Source organism: Gavia stellata, chromosome 1, assembly GCF_030936135.1.
Source record: "Gavia stellata isolate bGavSte3 chromosome 1, bGavSte3.hap2, whole genome shotgun sequence".
Classification (NCBI taxonomy): Eukaryota; Metazoa; Chordata; class Aves; order Gaviiformes; family Gaviidae; genus Gavia; species Gavia stellata.
Window position 1 is genome coordinate 26,819,374 of NC_082594.1, and position 24,932 is coordinate 26,844,305.

At 42.1% G+C, this 24,932-nt stretch overlaps 1 protein-coding gene across 9 annotated transcripts in view; it reads right to left on the reverse strand.

Annotated features, from left to right (window-relative positions):
* The window catches only part of DCLK1 (doublecortin like kinase 1), a 249,647-nt gene that overhangs the window by 68,024 nt on the left and 156,691 nt on the right, over positions 1 to 24,932 (reverse strand). For 3 of the 9 annotated variants that reach the window (XM_059816171.1, XM_059816180.1, XM_059816197.1), the window contains exon 4: positions 14,307 to 14,423. In XM_059816171.1, coding sequence (XP_059672154.1) covers positions 14,307 to 14,423 — 117 coding nt within the window. Of the gene's footprint in view, positions 1 to 6,554; positions 6,564 to 14,297; positions 14,424 to 24,932 lie in introns of all 9 variants that reach the window. The other 6 variants (XM_059816221.1, XM_059816237.1, XM_059816205.1 and 3 more) reach the window with 3 other exon arrangements.

Below are 24,932 nucleotides of genomic sequence, written 5' to 3' on the forward strand. Positions count from 1 at the left end.
AGTTACAAAGTGGTTAGGGAACAAACTATACCTTGCCTTTTCATTCCTTCTGCTTTTGTATTCTACTTGAATACATCTTGTCATCTTTGCTTCATTGCAAAGGAGAGAGCTTGTCCAGAGTACCCCATTGAGCAAGCACCCTCATTATCGCTCCTCAGTAAAGACAAGGCATTCTAGATTCTACCTTAGCATGCAACTGGTTGAGAAAAATCCCAAATAACCATTACTGCATTCATTTTAACTGGTGCTAAACTGCTCTTTTTACATTCAATCTTTGCTAGAGTTTATGTCAAGAAGTTATGCAGAAACAAAGAGTATCTCTCTGCCATTTAAGACAAGGCTTAACAGACCCATACAGAGCTTTCACCTCATCAGCAGATCAACAGATCAGAAATGTCAGCAGAAGGGACCACCCTCAGTTCAGGTTTACATTCCCATCCTAGCAGCCACCAATATCTGAGTCCCTGTAAGATATCAATACCCATGATAGCTGCAACGTGTGACCCAAGAAGCGCAGAGCTCAGCGGGAACTGTAAACCCCCCACACGCTCAGCCCATGCTGATCTCCACGGAGTAGCCACTATGATGGCACTTCTACCTCAACCTGAAGTCAGCTACGTCGGCACTATCAAACAGAGAAATGCTGCAGACACGTAGATACTGCAGCCATGCTGGAGATCTCGGAAAACAGGAGCCTTCCTTGAAAATACAGTTCCCTGGAATCCACAAGTATTTTCTTTTGTAGTCTCAGAAGGTGGGTAAGTGTCTCTTGTTTCTTCTCTGCACTTCATCAGAACACAGCTGATATCTATAATCTTGGCTGCTAATTTCATGTAGTATCTAATCAAAAGAGCATCTACATGTAAGTAAGATTTAATGAAAATCTCTCTTTTGAACTGATTCACCTGATAGGAAAGACTAGGATTCTCAAATCAGCCTATGCAAATGGAGTACCAACTCTGAGGATGTTTCTTCATTCAGCATTTAACTTTATAATCCTTTAAGAGAGAGTTAAACTATTCAGTCTAACCAAATCTATGTCTCTTAATAACTCTTGATTTTTACTACAAGCTATAAAATCATAAAACTTAATTTTTTAATGATTAGTACCAAATACAAACACAATAAATAAAAAATTAAAAGGAAGCAGGATGAAAGTAAAAATCATCTGGAAATCCCTGAGTCTGTAGGATGACTCCATCACTCCCATGGGTTTGTACTCTTGGCTTCAGGAAAGTTTCACTTCAGCGTATTTATCACAATACCTGTCAGCTGAGTACCTGTAACAGTGTGAATAAAAACATGTGACCTTGCCAAAGACAGTATGATACGTCACGTTCCTTCCTTTGGGATCCAAAAACCTTCTTGAGTCAGGTGGTTGAAGAAGGGTTGTTTCTGGATAACAGCCTACGGATGAACTATCAAACTAAATGAAAACATACCTTCTTGCAGAGTAACGGATCTACCTCTTTTTTTCTAACGGATACCAAAGACTTAAACAATTTAGTTAGCGTACAAAGAACAGACCTCTTTGTGAAAACTTTGTACAGATAAGTTAAGAAGATATTGTGTCAGATGAACTGAAATATGCATTAGTTTTCCTGGAAACGGGCTGGCTGTGGTGACTGGTTGTTTTGGGTTATGTTGATGTTGTTTACCTTGAGATAAACAGTATACTGAGATACAGAACCCTGGAAGAGCTTCTGGGTCTCCTGATAACGTCTGATATACAACCTTGAGACTTGGTATTGTTTACATACCAAACAAGAAAGTCAATGAAATGCCCCAGATGGGTGCCCTAAGGCTGACCTACCTCATTATAATGTTAAAAACCACACCACCTAGCTAGAAAAGCCCCCAGTCCAAATAAGCCCCCTACTCTCTGGGCATGCGTAGTGCATTAAAAGAGAACTGTATCTTTAAGATGAAGTAAGAAAGGTACTAACCAATAGTTAGTTAAGGGGTGGGAGCAGTAGGCATAACTAACTTTGTTAACTGTTTAAATACTTGTCATGATTTCAACCGGGTGTGCCTGCTAGGTGGAAAAATCTCCCATGCACCCAGCGGTGCAATAAACCAGTGTTGGCTTTCTAAACTATCATTTGGTTTGCAGAGTTTTCTTGGTTACATTTTTCGGTAACATAACTAGCTGAAAAACGCACAAGCATCTGCTCTAGAGAAGCCTTCAGTAAGATCCAATTTCCATATCCTAAACCACTTTTTTCTTTAGGGAAGATCTGCAGTTTTGATCAGGCTTTAGTTTGACATGTAGCTTCGCAATTTCTTTGCCCAGGTGCAATTTTTTAAAAGAACATACAACCCTTGGTAATACAACCTACTCTATCCATTCTTCACATACGTTCCCTTTGTCATTCGGAATAGATACATATCAACCCACTTACTCTTGAAATAGACACTTGTCACACTAAAGAACTGAAACTCCTAAATAACTCTTCTTAACACCAAACCTGAATCGCTGTTACAAATAAGATTTCAAGCATCTGAAATATTTTGGGTGACAGTTTGAGGGGAATAGGAGATAGCTCAGAGGGGAGGAGAACTGAGAAGGAAATAATTTTGAAGGAGGTGCTCAAACTGAAAAAAAAAAAAGAAAGTAGTTACTTTGTTGAGAGCAAGTCCTGAAAATCAGAGTTGGGATTTCAGAGGCTAAAACAGAGTTCACCTGAATGCAGTATCTTTCCTTAATTTAATGGACCAAGGGTACAATAATTCCAGCCGTCTCATGCTGCTCTTGATTTGATTAAAAATAATAATCATGAAGAAGTAAGCGCGGCTTTCTTCGAATCTGTTACTTCTTCACTTGCACTGAGGCTGCCACCAATGGTGTTAATTAGCAGCTGGACAGAAGCCGACAGCTACTGCATTGCTGTCAGACATTCATAATTTTCAGTCACCAGCAACAAGCTGATACCTGGTCTACCTGAAATTCAACATCTCTTTTATGATGTGCTTTCCTGAATAATATTTCATGCCAACAAAAAAATCAAAGTGTTTTACAGGCTTTAGGAAGATATCAGGAAAATTAAATAGAGGCAGGATTATCTATTGCACTTGGAATCAGACTTCAGCGCTCCGCCTGCCTGGGAGGTCAAACTACCTTTCTCTGCTTCTCTTGTTTGCCTTGTTCCCTGTTTCTCTTCTCTATTTAGACTGAAAGCATTTTGAAGCAGACAATACCTTAAATGCATTTGTAAAAAACCAGAAAGCAATCCTCCTGCAGTGAGATTTCTGTCTTGCGGTACTGTTTTGAAACACTGTCAGATGTAAATAAAAAACTGAACAAAACATATAATAATGCAGAAGTCAGCCCTTACCACAGATCTCCCTAGCTTGCGTGTACTCTTTTAAGAAAAAAGTATTCTGTGTTTTTATATAAAAATAGGATGCATCTGCTCTCAGGAGCCAGGGAGGCTACCAGGAAAATATAAGCACATTAAGCGTATGCTCTGTTAAGAAAAGAAAACGAAAAAAGCAAGGATGGAAGAAAGGTGAACACCACTTATGGAAAGGCATACTTTCCTCCTAAATAAGCCAAGAAATAGCGTAAAAGCAGATGCAGCTTTTTTGCTCACTGTCGATTGTGTAGCTCAACAAAGGGTGAGGAGTGTGTGTCTCCCATCCCCTTACAGACTGACACATATTCCTTGCCCTCAGTTAACCAGAGTACAGATTTGAACTTGCGTGGCACTCAGCACTGGTGTAGCCTCTGGTATCACTAAGGGTCTTTCTCTGAAACCCTGCAGCCTGCTTTCCACTTGCAGCTCCACCCCTTCCCCCATATTGCTGTGGCTGTGTGTCCCAGAGCCAGTATTTTTTATCCTGTTGTTCCCATGCTGTTAATCCCATGGCTATGTACCTGCAAAGCCTGACAGTGTTGTTATGGCAGGTTCTGTATGGGGCTTTGAGGCTCGCCAAAGATGCTGCCTTTACAGGCAATCAAGGGAGAAAGGCACCTCCAAAGGGTGAAAGTTATCTAAGACCCTTGGGAATATCACAAAGAGCCCTTTCCCCCCAGAACCAGATGAGATGATGAGGGAAATGGTTCTCTGGAGCAGTGGCTGGGGGCTCGCCAAGGAGAGGGGACACTCAGGGTCCTTTGCCTGCTCCTGCACACAGTCAGGGGCCACCATGACAAGGTAAGACTGAAACAGAAAGCTCTACACATTAGGGGCTTTGCTTGCCTGCGTGGCTTTTGCTTTACCTATTAAACTGTCTTTATCTCAACTCATGAACTTTCTCACTTTTACTTTTCCGATTCTCTCCCCCACCCCACCTGGGGGGAGTGAGCGAGCGGCTGTGTGGTGATTAGTTGCCAGCTGGGGTTAAACCACGACAGTCCTTTTTTGGTGCTTAACGTGGGGCTCGAAGGGTTCAAGATAACGACAGGTTTGATTGGAATGTGCTAGATCGAATTTATAGCTGTTATTGCTGTTTAGCTATTAATCGGCAGGCTCCTGTGCTTGCCATGGGGTTTGCTTGCCTTACTGTATATTAGAGTCTAGTTCTCGTTAGTGGCTGCTTTTTGCTTTCGCTGCTTGCTGTACTGCCGTACTGCTTATCATCTTACTCTGCTGTGCCTGGGAACATTTTGATAACAGCAATGGCCATGGGCCTGGGCTGGCAGATGGCCAGGGCATCGCTGCTGTTTCTGTGCTGCTGTACTGGACAGGCTGGAACTCCAGTGTGAACTCGAGTCAAAGGGACTGTGACCTGTGGATGAGTCCATGCGGGAGCAGGACACCCCGAAGCGTCTGTGGCCGTGGATAAACCCACATCAGAGCAGGTACATCTCGAAGCGTCTGTGGCCGTGGTTACGTCTGTGCTGCAGCAGGTGTACCTCTGAAGGGATTGTGGCCCAAGGGTAAGCCCACGCAGGAGAAGGTACACCTCAAAGCATCTGTGGCTGTGGATACGTCCATGCTGCAGCAGGTACACCTGGAAGCATCAGCGGCTGTGCATGAGGTCATGCTGGAGCACCTCAAAGTGTGAGGCCATGGATAAGCCCACGAGAGAGCAGGTACACCCCTGGAGAGACTGCAGCCATGGGAAAGGCCATGTTGGAGCAGGTTTACTTCTGAAGGGACTGTGGCTGTGGGTAAGGCCACGCTGGAGCAGGTATATCTCTGAAGGCATTGTGACCCATGGATAAGGCCAGGCTGGAACAGGTGCACCTCGAAGCGACTGTGGCTGTGGATAACTCTCTGCCGCAGCAGGTATACCCCTGAAGAGACTGTGGCGCACAGATAAGGCTCCACTTGGAGCAGGTACAACCCTAAGGAACTGCAGTCTGTGGATAAGTCCAAGCCGGATCAGGGGCAAGGGGAGGAGTTCATTGCGATGTTAAACCCTATGGTCTGGTCCAAAGGAACCAGGGGTGGAGGTTGTAATGGAAACACCTTTAAATTGTTCTAATCCATGATTGGAGTTGCATGTTATAGGAATTACTATAGCAGGAACTGCCTGAACCAATGGGAAACAGTGCAAGTGCAGCAGTGACCCCACCTGAGCTGTCTTTGGTGCCCAATAACTCCACGCGATACAACAACTCTCCTCTCCTGAGTGACTACCATAACAGGTGGACCCCAAAGTCATGGACTAAATGAACTCAAGGGACTTTTTTTTGGACATTTATGGACATTTTAGGGACATTTCACAGACATTTCACAGGGGTGGTCCACAGACTAAGGGAATGGTATATGTGTATTGTATCAAAGGATGGGAAGGGGGGTGGTGGTTAATGAGAATGTATTGGATAGTGTGAGACCTGAGCATGACGTAAATGGTATGGAATAAGGGGTGGAGGATGTGCTGGGTTTGGCTGGGGTAGAATTAATTTTCTTCATAGTAGCTAGTATGGGGCTGTGTTTTGGATTTGTGCTGGAAACAATGTTGATAAAGCAGGGATGTTTTAGTTACTGCTGAGCAGGGCTCACACAGAGTCAAGGCCTTTTCTCCTTCTCACACCACCCCACCGGCGAGTGGGCTGGGGGTGCACAAGGAGTTGGGAGGGGACACAGCCGGGACAGAATCACAGAATCACAGAATCACAGAATCACTATGGTTGGAAAAGACCTGTAAGATCATCAAGTCCAACCTGAAAGAAAAAAAAAAAAAAAAAAGAAAAAAAAAACACCACACAACAAGCCACAACACACCAAAAACCAACCCACCCAACACCACACAGCACCATGTCCATCAAGCTACATCCCACAATGCCACATCCACACGCTCCTTGAATACCTCCAGGGAGGGTGACATACCTCCAGGGAGGGTGACAGCTGACAGCTGACCCCAACTGACCAAAGGGATATCCCATACCATATGACATCATGCTCAGCATATAAAGCTGGGGGAAGAAGAAGGAAGGGGGGGACATTCGGGGTAATGGCATTTGTATTCCCAAGTAACCGTTATGCGTGATGGAGCCCTGCTTTCCTGGAGATGGCTGAACACCTGCCTGCCCATGGGAAGTACTGAATGAATTCCTTGTTTTGCTTTGCTTGCCTGTGCGGCTTTTGCTTTACCTATTAAACTGTCTTTATCTCAACTCATGAGCTTTCTCACTTTTACTTTTCCGATTCTCTCTCCCATCCCACCTCGGGGGAGTGAGCGAGCGGCTGTGTGGTGCTTAGTTGCCAGCTGGGGTTAAACCACGACAGGGGTGAAGGCCTTCAAGCAGGATTTTCTCTAAAAATCGTTTGTTAACATTACTGAATTTAAGTTCAAAGCACCAGTTTTGGTAAAATGGTATTGCTCCAAACTTAGAGATGTGAAAATGAGACACAGACATTAAAGAAAACTAACAAACGGACCAACCCCCCAAAATACCCCTTTAATTTCTGTAAGCAACTTCAGAAGCTATTGGGACAAATTTGGGAAAGTTCATCACCCCATACCACTATTTGTTCACAACAAGGTTCTCATAGACTTCATTGCATTTATAAATATTTAGTTCAATCCAAAGTTTGGCTTAATTCACTTATCACTTGAAATTCTGTGTCAAAGAACGGAAAGCATTCTTGAGGATGGTATTTAAGTGCTTAAAGCAAAGCAGACTGTCTACATGTCCTAGCCTCATTTACACATCCATTTCTCTTACAATAGGGAAATGACCCAAAGACTGTACTTTCAGTAACTCGAAAAATGATGAATCCTGATCAGCTATCCTGTGCTGGATGAGAAGAAAAATAATGTTGAACGCCTACATTAAAGACTAGACCATACTATAGATGTATACAGGAGAGAATTAAGGGTAACTCAAGGATAATCCTTCATTTCAGGATTTTATCAGTTTTAATAAGCAACTTTGAGATACTTACATTTTTTTAATACAGTCTTTGTCTATGCAACTGTCCTTTTTTGGCCCATGTAGTTATCCATTTGTATTATCTTGACATGGTCATGAATTGATGACTGAGGCAGGTATCTGATCCTTCTCTGTAGCAAGAATGCTCAGACTTTTCAAAACGCAGCAAGTCTCAAAGAAGAGGAATAATCAGATTCTTTCTAATTAGCAACGTGCTCTTATCCATACAGCTTGCTTAACTTTTTTGCAAGGGTACACTACCAATAATGCTTTCTGCCTGCCCCTTATCCCTACTCTTCTCAACTTTCTTTTACGATACAACTGTTCACAAAATGATACACCTTGCTTTTTGGAATGTGTATGTATTGCCTTTGATCTGAGCAAAGAATCTACTCTTTTCTCGAGTATTTTTTATGTTTTTTATGTTTATCCCTAATGAAAGAATAATCCCTAACAGTAGTTTAAATATGAACTGAAAGCAGTTTAAAAGCATAGAATAAAAAAATACATATATATACACTTAACAGTAACAACATGATAACAAAAGCGTAACTTCTACTTATGCACTAATCATTTAGGAGACTCTCTAATACTGAGATGTTTAATGTAAACAACATGGAAAAAATTATCTGCTCATATGTGCACTAGATGGTAACTTCTCTATTCTGCTACTGTCATGGGTACATAATTCCAATAAATAGGCAGTATTTTTAGGCCTACTGGATGGCAGAACAGTGAAATCTGTACATATTGACTGCATTTCATGGGAGTACTTCGGGTTTTGTCTAACTATATCCAAGAGTTAGTGTTTCTTTTTCTTTCCACTGTTTTTTTAATGCAGGGTCTAATATCAAATTGCACATTTTCAAATGATATTCATTGATTGTTTTTAGTTTTATGTGATCTAAAAACAATTCTTGAGGGCAAGTGCCCACTTAGTATAATATTACTTCCTTTCATGACAGTAATATTCATGTAAATACTCATGTATATAAGATTAGAAATAGTTTTCCTGTAACATTCACACACTTTGACTTCACTATTTGCAGAAAGCAAACACAAGAGGCACAGACAGCCAAATCAGATCCATTGTCCCCACTGAAATTAACTTCTATAGAAACATTTTCAATTGTTTACCCATTTTAAGCTGTAACAAGTTATGGAATAGAACAGAACAGAATGGAATGGAATAGTTCAGTTGGCAGGGACCTACAATGATCATCTAGTCCAACTGCCTGACTGAGTCAGGGCTGGCGGAAACTTAAAGCATGGTATTAAGGGCATTGCCCAAATGCCTCTTAAACACTGACAGACTTGGGGCATCGACCACCTCTCTAGGAAGCCTGTTCCAGTGCTTGACCACACTCCTGGTAAAGAAATGCTTCCTAATGTCCAGTCTAAACCTCCACTGGCACAGCTTTGAACCACTCCCATGAGTGCTATTACTGGATACCAGGAAGAGGAGATCAGCATCTCCCTCTCCGCTTCTCCTCCTCAGGAAGCTGTAGAGAGCAATGAGGTCACCCCTCAGCCTCCTTTCCTCCAAACTAGACAAACCCAGAGTCCTTACCCACTCCTCACAGGACATGCCTTCCAGCCCTTTCACCAGATTTGTTGCCCTTCTCTGGATGCATTTGAGCACCTTAATATCCTTTGGAAATTGTGGGGCCCAGAACTGCACACAGTACTGAAGGTGAGGCGGCACCAACACTAGATAATCACCCCTTTTGATGGGCTGATTATACTGTTTGATGTACCCCAAGATGCAGTTTGCCTTCTTGGCTTCCAGGGCACACTGCTGACTCATATTGACCCAGCTGGCAACCGGCACCCCCAGATCCCTTTCTGCAGGGCTGTTCTCCAGCCACTCTTCCCCAAGCCTGTAGCGTTGCATGGCGTTGTCCTTATGAGATCCCACCAATTCCAAAGTTTCAAGATCACAAAGACAGGACAGTGACAGGAAAGAAGCCACCAGAAACAGTCACAGCTGGAACCAAAACCAGGGTAATCCAAACCAAAGTACTGTAATACTGAGCAGGATGAGGCGGTAGAACTTAACCTTTTGGTCTGGTAGTAAAATAGGTCCAACCACCAGGAAAACGTAGAGTCTAAAGAAGTAAATTACAAATGCCTGCTCTTTGCTTAGGTGGGGCCAATCCAGTGAATGTTTTAAGTCCTGTCAAATGAACTAGCGAGTGACCTCAAGGGCAGAAGCAGTTTCTGCAGCATAGTACACAATTCCCCTACATGAGAAAAGTAAATTGGGGACCACAGGCTTTGTCACATCATTTCTTGGACAAGTGCTCGATGGCTGCTCTGGAAACGTGATAAGAAGAGGGAAGCTGCTAACTATATAATGATGATTTGGAGATCAGTTGTTCAGATACAGAATCACAGAATCACTGAGGTTGGAAAAGACCTGTAAGATCATCAAGTCCAAGCATTCCAAAAAAAAACCAAAACCAAAAAAACCCACACACAACACCCCAAAAAACCACAACAAAACAAAAATACCCCCACACAAAAACCACCACACAAAAAACCACCCACACCACGCAACACCATGCCCATACATAACCTTCTACATGGGAAGAACCACATTTTCTTAAAGTAAAAACTAGCATCTCAGTGAAAGGAAGGTATTTAGAGAAATCTGATTATATGTGGACTTAACACAGGCTACGTGTTCTAAATATTTCTCTTTTTGAAGGCTAACTAACAATAAAAAGTCAAAACAGAAATCCAGGTCCAGAATTCATGTTTTCTCTTGCTAGAAAAGGGGAAATCACTTTGTGTTAGGAAACCACCGTTTTGGTTTTTGATACCATGCTTGAAGGTTTCACAGGAGGTGGGGTAGATGGCAGAGGGGAAAATGGTCATGAAAGGTCTTGATTTTTAGAAGAAATCCAGAAAATGCCCAAGGCTGAAACTTAGTGTAACTCCTACTGTGTTATGAAAGACAGTGAATGGAGGAGCAATAAACCAGTGCTTGTCACTCACTAATTCATCTAGAAGAGAATAGAAAGGGAAGGGAAGGGAAGGGAAGGGAAGGGAAGGGAAGGGAAGGGAAGGGAAGGGAAGGGAAGGGAAGGGAAGGGAAGGGAAGGGAAGGGAAGGGAAGGGAAGGGAAGGGAAGAGAAGAGAAGAGAAGAGAAGAGAAGAGAAGAGAAGAGAAGAGAAGAGAAGAGAAGAGAAGAGAAGAGAAGAGAAGAGAAGAGAAGAGAAGAGAAGAGAAGAGAAGAGAAGAGAAGAGGAGGAGAAGAGAATATTTCAGTTGGGAGGACCTACAATGATCATCTAGTCCAACTGACTAAGTCAGGGCTGAACAATAGTTAAAGCATGGTATTAAGGGCATTGTCTAAATGGCTCTTAAACACTGACAGGCATGGGGCATCGACCACCTCTCTAGGAAGCCTGTTCCAGTGTTTGACCAAGTTCTTGGTAAAGAAATGCTTCCTTATGTCCAGTCTAAACTTCCCCTGGCACAGCTTTGAACCATTCCCACGTGTCCTATCACTGGATACGAGGGAGAAGAGATTAGCACTTTCCTCTCCGCTTCCCCTCCTCAGGAAGCTGTAGAGAGCAATGAGGTCACCCCTCAGCTTCTTTTTCTCCAAACTAGACAAGCCCAAAGTCCTTAGCTGCTCCTCACAGGACATGCCTTCCAGCCCTTTCACCAGCTTTGTTGCCCTTCTCTGGACACATTCGAGTACCTTAACATCCTTCTGAAATTGTGGGGCCCTGAACTGCACACAATACTCAAGGTGCGGCTGCACCAGCGCTGACTGCAGTGGGATAATCACCTCTTTTGACCAGCTGGTCATACTGTGTTTAATGCACCCCAGGCTGTGGTTTGCCCTCTTGGCTCTTTCTGCAGGGCTGCTCTCCAGCTGCTCTCCCAATTTATACTTGTGCCCAGCATTACTCCATCCCAGGTGCAGAATCCGGCATTTGTTCTTGTTAAATTTCATGTCATTGATGATTGCCCAATGCTCCAATCTGTCTAGATCCCTCTACAAGGCCTCTTGTCCCCCAAGTGTCAAGAGCACCTCCCGGTTTGCTATCATCAGCAGACTTGCTAATGGTGCATTCAACTCCTGCATCCAGATGATTGATAAAAATATTGAACAGAACTGGCCCTAGAATTAAGCGCTGAGGAGCATGGCTGGTGACTGGTTGCCAGCCAGATGTAGCCCCATTCACTACAACCCTTTCAGCTCTGCCCTTCAGCCAGCTCTTCACCCTGGATCCTACCAGTTGACAGACTGCTCTGTCAGCATCCTATACATTCCTGTAGGGCTTTGTCTGATGCCTTCCTCGAAGAAAATCTTAATTACAGTGTCCAAATTATTGTGTCAAATAGGCAACGAAATGGACCATCTTTTGACAAACTAGTATGTACCTATTTCCTGTAAATTTATTGGTTATACATAAGATATTTTTAAGAAGGGTAAATCTGTCATTAGCACAGAACCATCCAAAATGGTCTGTATTTTTAATATTTCCACTACATTGCTTCTTTTCTTGTTATAAATGTAATTATTATTGTGGCATAATGAAAACATTTCTCTTTTCACAAGCTGTAAAATACTCTCCCGATCTTTTGCAGTGATTGAACATGTAATGGTATTCTGCTTAGACCCTGTAAAACTGAACTGCAGGAAATCAAGATTTACTCACCTACACTTCTTACACTTCTACACTTCTTACAGGCTTGGGGAAAAGTGGCTGGAATGCTGCCCAGCGGAAAAGGATCTGGGAGTGCTGGTTGACAGCAGGCTCAGTATAAGCCAGCAGTGTGCCCAGGTGGCCAAGAAGGCCAACAGCATCCTGGCTTGTATCAGAAATAGTGTGGCCAGCAGGAGTAGGGAAGTGATCGTGCCCCTGTACTCGGCACTGGTGAGGCCGCACCTCGAATCCTGTGTTCAGTTTTGGGCCCCTCACTACAAGAAGGACATTGAGGTGCTGGAGCGTGTCCAGAGAAGGGCGACGAAGCTGGTGAGGGGTCTGGAATACAAGTCTTATGAGGAACGACTGAAGGAACTGGGGTTGTTCAGTCTGGAGAAGAGGAGGCTGAGGGGAGACCTTATCGCTCTCTACAATTACCTGAAAGGGGGTTGTGGTGAGGTGGGTGTTGGTCTCTTCTCCCAAGTGACTAGCGATAGAATGAGAGGAAATGGCCTCAAGTTGAGCCAGGGAGGTTTAGACTGGGTATTAGGAAAAATTTCTTTACTGAGAGAGTGGTGAATCATTGGAACAGGCTGCCCAGGGAGGTGGTGGAGTCACCATCACTGGAGGTGTTCAAAAAACGTGTAGACGTGGCACTTTGGGACATGGTTTAGTGGGCGTGGTGGTGTTGGTTTGATGGTTGGACTTGATGATCTTACAGGTCTTTTCCAACCTTAATGATTCTGTGATTCTGTGATTCTCCTCCATGTTTAAGTAAAAACACTACTATTTCTCTCAGGACCAAAAGCAACAAGGTATCACATAGTCAACATGGCAAAAATATTGCTAGTCCCACAGCAGAAACATTTGTTATGCATAGCAGGACAATTATTCCACGTAGAAATGAACATATATAGCTCAGTGTCCATTACTTGTACTCCCAAATGAATATTCATTAGAAAAAACCAGAAAGAGTCCCTAACATTCACACAACAAACAGGGCCTCCCTTGCTAAAGTTTAAAGTAAACTCTGTTCTACCTAGCTACAAAGAAAGCTACTTAATATATGTTTAAGGAAGAGCTACTCTGGGCTTGTTCCTCACAATTGATACTTCTTCCCATTACCTCTTGTCAGGTTTCTCTATTTCAGCTGTTCTTAGGTTGTGTAGGAAGCACACTGCCTCCCAGCCCTGTTACCCACGTCTACGCCTCTGTCTCTCATTGTGTCTTTCCCACTTTCCTCCTCCTTCCCTGAGCAAGGATGGTTTTTTTCTCAGCTTAGTCTTTTTGTGAAAAATATGGTTCCAGCTGGTCCATGCATCCCCTCTTTGAAACCAGCTAGGAGCACCTAGGTCATTCTGATCACCACCTCCCCATAAAGACCTTACGGTGCTGGATGCAGGTCCCAGTATGACGTTCGCTTCCTTGTTGGCAGAAGACTTACGGCAGAAAGAGTGAGGTGACTTTCAGACAGCTCTAATGTTTGCCTCTTGCAAAATCCACATTCATAAGCAATACTGCAAATGCTGGATTGGGTCTACTCAACTGGCCCACACAAAGTATTATTTGTACTTTCAGGCACCAATACTGGCAAATTCTCTAATGCACTTTTTTTGTTTATTTGTTTTGCTTGGGAAAAAGCTGCAGGGGGGAACTAGTCATAGACTATTTAGGGGGAGCAGCTGCCAAGGCAGCCAAAGCAAGGCCTTCAGACAGCACTTTTTAAAGCTTTTTGCTGTGTCTTCTCCAGCCTGTACTACTGGCTTGTTAGGTCAACTCTGACTTATTTCTTCCTCAGCTATCTTTGCACCTCACATTCACATCTGTAATTGCATTCTTTCTCTGCTCTGCCCCCTTGCCTCAATATCCTCATTGTCATTAACCTATCCTTTCCTCACTGCTGCCTCTGAACTCCCTCAGAAACAAAATACAAAAAAAAAGACTGTGAAATCAACCTCTTGCAGACATAGATCCTACACTGCATAACTTGGACTACTTTCTGAATTGTGCTTATTCAGTGCCTAGTACAAAGAATACCTCTTTTTGTCAGTCTTTAGGTATTGGCAGCAAAATCATGCACGGAAAATAAAGTAAAATGAACTGTGGTAATGCCAGAGTATGATTTATAAAACACTGAATAATTATTTTGTATTGGGAAGACACTTCATCTCAGATGCAACTGAAAAAACACGTGAATTTTTACTACCAACTGTTTCACACATACAGTGTTTTTCCACAGAAATGTGGAATTTTAAGCACATTGCCGATTGATTGGTTACTGTTGTTAAGAAAGATTTCTCGCTTGCTTTACCTGAGCTGGTAGAAGCAGGAGACTTGCTGCGTCGGGATGGGCCCGGACTCTTGGTGGTGCTCCTACGTGAAGTTGAAGCTATTTTGGTATAGGAAGTGGATTTCACCACCCGACATTCTAAAAGACAAAGAAACTGCATAAGTTAGCAATTAAGAAAGTCAGCAAGATTCTGTAACAGAAAGAACACTGAAAAGCACAAACATTTAGCCCACGCTTGTTTTCATTCATCTTGAGAAGTTTTACGGGAAAATACAAAATCTGTATAAATGGTTCCATTAAAATCCAAGTACAGTATGTACCCCATCCCAGACAAAGAACTGCTGCAGTAATCCAGACTTTTAGATACCATGGTTACTGCAGGTACTTAGGACAGCTTAATTTAACAGTGCTGAGACTACACATAATATTTATTTAGTTTTGAAGATTTCAGCACCAGTAATGCAGGGGGTTTTTTGTAAATGATCCAAATGCCATGTAAGCATTTTTGTCAACCTAGGCAGTCTCCTCTAGAAGAACCGGAAGGCTGCTTTTATATATCAAAATGTTAAGACTGTGCAAGATGACGCAGGTGTCTGTCACTCATGAAAGGTTTGAAGAAGGTGAAGCAGGTTTGTTGCTCCTGCTTAATCCTCTGGTGAGCAACAGCCCACATTGTATAGCACACGCAATTCATCACAGGTTGAGGGAAATGGCACTACTTGCTCATAAGAGACATCAGTAAAATCAATGAAGAGGCGAAATTACCCTCCCACTTGAGAACACTGCAAGATGTTCAGGTTAGAGTTTATATACACCCACACAGATCTGTAGGCATTCTTGCATTACGCCTGCAAAATGATTCTTGGCCTGAGGATGAAAGAACTTAGTGTGCATAATGCTGATGTCTTGCACTCATAACGGATACTAAATTAATCACCAGACATATTATACAGTCAGGGAAAAAAAGGATTTCCACTTCTTAGCCAATATACAATTAGAAGTCTGCAGCAATGTTTATACTGTCTTCACCTGACGATGTCAGTATACTTCACTTGTTTAAAATACATCAATAAACATTTAGTTCTGTATCAGACCTGTTCCCCATTTTCTTCCCATGGTTAAGGTTCCTCAACATAGGTTAAAAGAAATAAACATGATTTTTTTCTCCCTTGTCAGAAAATACCATGTACAAGCCTGCACATTATTTAGTCTTCGCAGATGATCAGTGGAGCCTGTAACATAGTTTAGACAGATCAGAGAACAAAGAAATAAAACTGAGCATAACTAATTAACTTAAACATATCCACCAGAGAATGATGTCATGAAGTATATTTCTCTTGGCTGCCCTAACTGTTGCTCTTTCGTCAAGCTGTTGAAGGAAGCAAGTACTGATGCGTTACTGAGGGAACATCCAGCACAGCTCAGAGCAGAGGGGACCAGAGAAATACCCTAGTTTTCCCGAAGAAGCTTTCCTTTCCAAACTCTCCCACCTTCCTAATGCCCAACAGCAGCTAATTTTTTTCTGTTGACATTTTATGTGATTCATTGATGACTATTCTTATTTTATACCAAATGATGAGTGGAAACAAAGGAAAACATTTACTCTGTTGTAAGAGGAAATTATCAACTGAAAACAGGGGGAATCAGGTGAAAACTTCCAATTAGATTCCACGGGGTAACTACAGCAGGATGTATTGGCATAAACTGCTGCTCCAGAAACCGTCTATACATATTGAATGAAAACAGGTTCTCCACCTTTCTCGTAAAGAAAGATTTAAAATGTCCAAACTCCTAAGAGACGACAACTTGCTTGATAATGTAAAACTAGGACGTAATCCCAGTGTGGGCCTCATTCAAAGGAATCAATTGGAAAGGGAACTGAATATACTAATGGTCAATAAACTAAAAGACTAAAGTAGAATGACCCAGTCAAGCTAAAACAATTAGACTATAGTAATTTGCTTAGCAGAAAAACTTAAAAGTCCATGAAGAAAACAGCCAGCTACATTCTGTAATATACTTTACTATGTAAAAAGCTTTCCTCCAGCACGTAAGGAAAACAATTATCTGCATCCCTCTCTCGCAATTCATGCTATGCACTAAACCTTAACTCTCACCTTATTACAAGTATTAATACTCATTCAAGCTCTCTGAATACCTTATAAGCACCCAGAGTTAGAATGAGGTTAGAGATACGATTTTGCATTTGAACGTGGATTTCCCCTCACAGTATTAGAAAGGACCAGGCAGAAAGTGTATGAAAGGAAAAAAGAGGCAACTAAATGCACATCCAGGTTATCTTTCTATCCTACTGATACAATGCTGTCTAGGTCAATACTTAAGATAGTCCTTATATTATTTTCATCCAACTTGTTCAGAAATTACAAGAAAATAATTATTAAAACGTTATTCTTCATCTGGGGTTTGACTCACATGGGCAAGGAACGTGTAGATGAACTTAACTGCAAAGGCTAACTGCATCTTGTCACCATCTTCTTTCTCTCCCAGCAAGAAGTGCTCCTGCTCACATGCTATGGAGGGGTACTATCATTTCTGGGAAAGAGGGAGGCTGGCAGCTGGCTGCACCCATCAGGGCATTTGACCACCCCTCACTACTGACAGTCTCCTTGGAAAGGGCAATGTTAGGAGTGGTCTGCAAATTGTCCTGATGGGCTACATACAGACTATGACCTGTTATTTGAGTATCCCTGTACTAGTAGCATATTATCCTCTGAGGAAGCCACCTCTCACAGCTAGCTGAATATTAAGTCTCTCACCACTGGAGCAGAAACACAGATGATCATATGTTCAAATGATAATTTGAGAAATGAACAATTATCACAAGATCATAGGATTAGCCAGTTTGCACAAGAGAAGATCTCTAGTCCAATTTCCTGCTGAAAGCTAGAAGTAGCCTCACATTCAGAGTCCTGGTCCACTTGGGGAACACTTCAACCAACCTGAGGGACAACACAGCAGGGCATAAACAGGAGGATCCTGAAGAGCATCAGTGACAACTTTCTAATCCAAGTGATAGAGAAACCAGTGAGGAGAGATGCTCTGCTCACACTCACAAAAAAGGAAGGGCTCATTGGGGATGTGACAGCCGAAAGCAGCCTTGGCTGCAGTGACCATGAGATAGTGGAGTTCAGGATTGTGTGAGGATGGAGCAGGGCAAAAAGCAAGATCACAATCCTGGACTTCAGGAGAGCAGGCTTTGGATTCTTCAGGGATCTGCTTGGAAGAGTCTCAATGCATACAGCCCCGGAGGGAAGAGGGTCCCAAGAAAACTGATTAACATTCAAGGATCACCTCCTCCAACCTCCGGAACAGTCCTTCTCAACAAGCAGAAAGTTGGGAAAAAATGTCAGGAGGTCTGCATAGATGAACAAGTTGCTCCTGGCAAAACTCAAACATAAAAAGGAAGTATACAAAAGGTGGAAACAGGGACAGGTAACCTGGAAGGAATACAGTGCAAGTTCGAGCGTGCAGAGACACAGTTAGGAAAGCCAAAGCCCAACTGGAATTGAATCTGGTGAGAGATGTCAAGGGTAACAAGAAGTGCTTCTTTATGTGCATATGGAACAAAAGAAAGACTAGGGAAAATGCACACCCACTGCTGAATGAGGCAGGGGCCCTGGTGACACAGAACATGGAAAAGGCTGAAGTACTGAATGCCTTTGTTGCCTCGGTCTTTACTAGGAAGACTGGCTTTCAGGAATCTAGGTCCCAGAAGCAGAGGGAAAGTCTGGAGAAAGGAAGATCTACCCTTGGTGGAAGAGGATCAGATCAGAGAATACTTAAGCAAAGCAGACATACATAGGTCCACAGGACCTGATGGGATGCACCCCCCAAGTACTGAGGGAGTTGGCTGATGTCATCGCAAAGTCACTCTCAATAATCTTTGAATGATCACGGTGATTGGGATAGGTGCCTGAAGACCCAGCAAATCTCATTCCTATCTTCAAAAGGGAAGAAAGAAGTACCCAGGGAACTACAGACAGGTCAGCCTCACATCAGTCCTTGGGAAGGTGACAGAACAATGAATCCTGAAAATTATTTCAAGGCACATTAAGGACAAGAAAATAATCAAAAGTAGTCAGCATGGGTTCACCAAAGGGAAGTCATGCTTGACCAACTTGATAACCTTCTGCAATGAAATTACTGACTTGGTAGACGAGGGGAAAGCAGTGGATATTGTCTACCTGGACCTCAGTGAGGCTTTCAATGCTCTCTCCTGTAAGATCCTCACAGACAAGTTGTTCATCTATGGACTTGATGAGCAGACAGCAAGGTGAATTGAAAACTGGCTGAATGGCTGGGCCCAAAGGATGGTGATCAGTGGCGTGAAGTCCAGTTGGAGGCTAGTAGCTAGCAGTGTACCCCAGGGGTAAACACTGGTTCCAGTCCTGCTCAACATCTTCATTAATGATCTGGATGATGGGGCAGAGTGTACCCTCAGCAAGTTTGCTGATGACATAAAACTGGGAGGAGTGGCTGATACACCAGAGGGTTGTGCTGCCATCCAGAAGGACATTGACACGCTGGAGAAATAGGCTGACAAGAACCTCATGAAGTACAACAAGAAGTCCTGCACCTGGGAAGAAACAACCCCAGGCACCAATAGATGCTGGGGGTCACCCAGCTGGAAAGCAGCTTTGCAGAAAAGGACCTGGGGGTTCTGGTGGACAACAAGATGACCATGGGCTAGCAATGCACTCTTGCTGCAAAGAAGGTGAATGGTATCCTGGACTGCTTTAAGAGGAGTGTTGCCAGCAGGTCGAGAGAGGTGATCCTTTCCTCTGCTCAGCACTAGTGAGGCCACACCTGGAGTACTGTGTCCAGTTCTGGGCTCCTCAGTACAAGAGAGACATGGATATACTGGAGAGAGTCCAACAAAGGGTCACATGGATGATTAAGGGACTGGAGCATCTCTCATATGAGGAAAAGCTGAGGGAGCTACGACTGTTAAGCCTAAAGAAGAGAAGACTCAGGGGAAATCTTATCAATGTATATGAATACCTTAAGGGAGGGTGCAAAGAAGATAGAGCCAGGCTCTTTTCAGCAGTGTCCAGTGACAGGACAAGAGGCAACGGGTTTAAAGTGAAACACAGGAGGTTCCCTCTGAGCTTTTTTACTGTGAGGGAGACTGAGCACTAGAACAGGTTACCCAGAGAGGCTGTGAAATCCCTGTCCTTGGAGACATTCAAAAGCTGTCTGAATATGGTCCTGGGCAACCTGCTCTAGGTGGCCCTGCTTGAGCAGGGGACTTGGACCAGATGACCTCCCAAGGTCCCTTCCAACCTCAGCCATTCTGAGATTCTGTGATTCCCAGGGATTTGTCCAGTTGCTTCTGGAAAATCCCCAAGAATGGACACTGCACAGCCTCCCTAGGCAAACCCATTCCAGTGCCTGACTGCCATCACAGTGAAAATGTTTTTCTTTATATCCAGTCTGAACCTCTTGTTTCACTTTGTATCTATCATCTCTCATCCTTCTACCATGCATCACTGTGAAGAGCCGCACTCCATCTTCTTGACGGAGAGGAGATGCTGCCCCATTGGCACTAGGGGCTGCGGGTAGGTCCCCCTGACGCCTTCTCTTTTCCAGGCTGAACAAGCTCAGTTCCATAAGCCTCTCCTCACAGCGCAGGCCTCTGGCCTCTTCTCCAGCCCTCCACCATCATGATGGTCCTCCTCTAACTCCTCACCACAATTTAGTGATGTCTTCCTTGAACTGGGGGCCTTGAAACTGGACACAGCATTCCAGATGCAGCCTTGCATGTGCTGACTAGAGGGTCTAATTACTTCCCTGTCTCTGCTGGCTCTGGTCCTGTTTATACAGCCCAAGATGCTGTTAGCATTTGTGGTCAGGGCAACTCTCTCTAAAGAGAGAGTGTCCCTCTTGTTTTTTTTTTGTGTCACAGAAATTTTCTCTCTTTCCCTATTTTACTATTTGTACAAACACTTTTAAGCTCAGTTATGAACTTCTTTGGCACAATTTTCTTTTTCCTCTCAAAAATAATTCGCAGGTCGTGAAGTTTTAAAAGGCCGTAGTTCAAATGAGCACGTATTCTCTCTGCTTGAATACCCCTGTGAACCCGATGGTAAATTTTGTCAAGTGCCATGTTTCCTATTGGTTTATTCATAAATGACACAGGCTACAGCATGGCCTGCAGAGAAGCATATGGACAAGCCTTCAGTGCTCGCACACATCAGGGTCAGGCGACACGTGCCTTCGAAGACTGTGGCAATACTAGCTAGAGAGTCTAAAGGGATTTCCAGTCACGGGCAGAATGTAACCATGCTGGCTTGTTGCAAATAGGTCTCAGCTCCTATGAACAGTTTATGTGTGCAATTCTGTTGTCACGTTTAGTTTGGAAAATTAAATTTTACGGCAGGCAAGATCCCACTCAGTAACCACACAACCGCTGCTTGTCTACTCTAAGACATTACCATAATCTGCCTGTCGCTGTAGGATAACTATGTGTAGATAAAGACGAAGGGAAAACAAAACAAAAATGCCTGGTTTTTAAAACTTTATTTTCTACACAGAATCTATACTGGTAAGGAGATAAATACATATCTTCTCATCAACAGTATTCTGATAACTACACAACACATCCTTGGTAAGACATGAAATAGAAGAACATTTTTTCCCCTGATTTTCTTTTGATGCCAAAACTGTATCAGAAATAGATCTGAACTCCTGACAGAAGAAAGTTATACTGCCTTTCTCACTCATGTGGGCATGCTCAGCTAAGAAGAAATACCAGGTGTTTCTATAGTATGTTCAGTGAGGAAAGAAATGTATCATGAACCCACAGTCCTTCCTCTCACCATTGACTGACTAAGATTAAAGGAACAAAATGACGATACCCATGGTAACATGAAGCAAAAGAAGGTCAACTTTAAGGTCTGATCACAGGCTTTATTGCCTTCCAACTCAGAATACCGGATAAATACGAATGTTTTTCCAGCCAAAACATCTTGCAATAAGATGTTCTATTGTATAACTACAGGCAGAACTACAAAGTAGAAAAGAGAAGTACAGACTATCCGCAGCGAGACTAACAATGTAACACTGCAGTCCCTTTATAGTACAGAAAATTACCACAGAGGTCTGAGGCATTTAACGGACTTTAACAGCAATAATGCTGAGAAAAAAAGAGGAAATATCCCAAGACTACGATTTGACATCATTGAGACACGGTAGGGACAAGATAAGGAATACAAAATTCCTGAGATTGCATGGTGGTGTCAATAAGCAGCAGGAACTCGTACAACTAGGAGGAACCCCAACATATTTACTTGTGAGCTCTTGATTCTTCCTGTTGTCAGATGTATAAAATGTAAGCATGAGGTAATTAAGGGATGCTAACACAGAATCATAACACCTTCAGTCTCCAGCTCTGTGAAGTTCCATTTCCAAAATGTTTCAATAGCTTCTGTGTTCATTAGATTTTACAATGGCAAGAAAGCAGCAGAGAGTAACTAATCTGCAATAAATGTGTCATAAAATGAACAAATTTAATGTGTTTCTAGAGAAGACTGTGAAAAGTTATCTAAATTACCAGGAGATCAAAAAGGCTTACTTGTCAGCTACTCAGAAGTTGACTGTATAGCCTTCATGAGTTCTTTCTGGGCTAAAATATCACTCTCCACTGTGTTTTGATTTTTTTTGAGGTCTGTGTGTAGGGGATAGATATTTATTTTTTCAGTGTCCCTGCCAATCTGTTTCTCTAAGACGACAGCATTTAACTTGGTTTTAGCAACAGCTGTATCCTACAGATAAGCAAGGAGGGATGATCAAGGATGTCTGTGGTTGTTGGTAAGCCACTTTACTGTAAGCCTTAGGCTGGTACCTTTTACCACTGCTTAAAGACATTAGCCTCACTAGCAATGTCCTCAGGCCAATCAGTAGATCATTACCCCAAATGCAGTACCGATTTAAGTTTTTAATGTTAAGAGTAAGTTGTTCCATGTTGCTAATTCTTAACGCAGCTAATAAGATTTTACTTTTCAGTTGCATTCATCCCTTCAATTAAAACCAGTAATCTTCTGTTTGCAGAACTAAGTTTCACTCTCTTCAGCAAAAGGGAAATGGTACCATCCTGTCTCGTGGCATTGACATACACTGCAATTCACCCAACCCTACTGATGAATCAGTGGCAGCTATGACTTGTAATTACAACATGTTCGAAAGAGTAACTATCATACAGTTTCCAGAAATGAAAGGGATATAGAGTGTTTCACAGAGGTTTAAGTAACTTCAAATCTTCTGTCGTCATGGTTGTGCCTACTTCAATTTTGTTCTGCATGTCTTCCCATTCAGTGTGTTCCTGATGCAGATGGACAGTGAATACAAAATCCTGAAGTTTTATCCCATGCACTAAGCTATCTGTCACTGTAAATGCATGGGGTTTTGAGACATCTTATCTTCTGATTTGATTTCTTACCAGTAACCAATCCTCCACTCATGATAAAGATTAGGAATACTGTCTATTTCAACTGTGTGCCGAATATTTGTGGTAGCAAATACCTAAATCTTTTTTTTTTCCTGCCAAGAAACACGCTTTGACAGGGTATGAAATATAGAAAAAGCTAGTTTTTCTGTCATGTTAAAAATCATTCTCTAATTCTGAAGCTGGGATAAGTATTCACTGACAAGGCAAAAGCTACATACAATAAAATAGAACAATTAAAGCCATCTATGCCTTATTGCAAATCAATAAAATAGAGAATCTTGCAAGCTCTTAGGAATCCAAATAGCTTCACCCAACCAAAGAATGCTTTCAGCTGTATGTACTACTCCAAAAATGCCTTGTAAGTTAGAAATAAGGAAGATATTTGTGAATTCATGTATTATCACTAATATCCCATTATGCTTTAATGTATAACTTTCAAAGTCCTTATTTGCTTCTAAATTCAGTGAAGTTGCCCAGGAAGATTTTCTAAAAAGGTAAATAGATTTTATGTATAATAAAAATGTTGCTTCCAGTATTTCCTACTTTATCATCAAACATGCTCCTGTCTGCGTAACTTACAGACACTGTTGGCAGGATTGAACTTGTCTGGTACTAGACAGATAAAAATATGATGCATATGCATGAAATATTCACCCCATGGTCCTTCTACAGTCAATGGAACATGTTCATTTCTGTGAACTATCTTAGGAACCTGTAAGTTAGAAAAGATGAATCTTACTCATGAATGACCAGATGTAAATTATAGATTTTGAGTCCCGGTGAACATACCCTTATTAGTAGCAGTATCTTTGGATGGGGATGGCTCTTTTACTCAATACAAACAGTAACACAAGATTTTTGCTGTATTTCATGATTGTACTGTGTATGAGCAGATTTTATCTTCCTGCCTTCTCCAAGTGCTAACCTTTTTGTCAGAATCATCTCACACAAACCTCCATGTTAATATTTTGGCTATACAAACATGATGATGTTAAATTTTACTTTTCAACAGAGAAGAAATCTGCTATCATGAAAAATTCCACCCCACAGTAGTGATAATAATGAGTTAAAAAACATTTTTCATCATTGTAACAGCTTCTCTGACAAGGCACAATATCTAATTATTTTCCAACTCTGCATTTGCCAAAATTAGAAGACTTCTTCAAAACCTGCTCGCCTAAATGAATCTGAAATATTTCCTACTGAATCCATGTGAATGAATTTGCATGTGTAAAATATTAATTTCTGAAACTGAAATTGCACTATCAGAAAATATTTTTAAGAAACTTGAAGACCAGGTTGAAATAGGAATTTTATTGTCATTAGCTAAAACACACTGCTGGCACACATGTAATCTTTAACATGTATGTTGTGTGCCTTGCCACAACATGCCTTTTGTGCCTTGCCACATACTCTGCTTCACTTCCAGAGATTTTAATTATCACTGTTTGCTCAATAAACTTCACCCAAGCTGTTCCAATGCTGATATAAATGTTCATTAGTTCGCCCCTATATTCAGAACACTCCCCCTACTTCTGCAGGTTTACCACACTAGCTGCACTGACCAAAATACCAGAAAGTTACTTTTAACTGGAAATGCTGAAGATGACCCAACTGATTACAACTGCAATCAATTGTACTATTTTTATTTATGGCCTCAGCACTATTCTTCATGAAACAAAGAAATGTGTCCTGCCTTTGTTTATGGCTTTCTTTTGCTTTCTGTGACAAAAGCTTATTTACTGGGCATATAGTCTAACAGCAGATATCCCTCAAATACCCCTGGTGAAGTCAGGGGAAAAATTCATCACTGAAGTGCCTTACTTTATCTGCACAATTTGGATGGCATTTTTCTTGGCAGTGTTTTATTCATGCAATCAGAGATGAAATGAGAGGATGGTACAAATTCATTAGTTCTTAACTTTTCTGTTCAGCAAGATCAATGGCTTGCTTTCCTGTTCAGCACAAAGAGGTAATATTTGTCATATTACCTATTAAAAATCATCTTGTTCTTTACTTTGAGAATAAACAGACCTCCTATCCAACCCATATGGTAAATATTAACATCATTCTAAGCATCAAGTATACAGGCATTCCATCACATTTTTTTTTAATCCAGCCTAAGAGAAGTGACAATGTTGCAGTCCAACAAATTCCATTTTTTTGTACTACTACTTGCT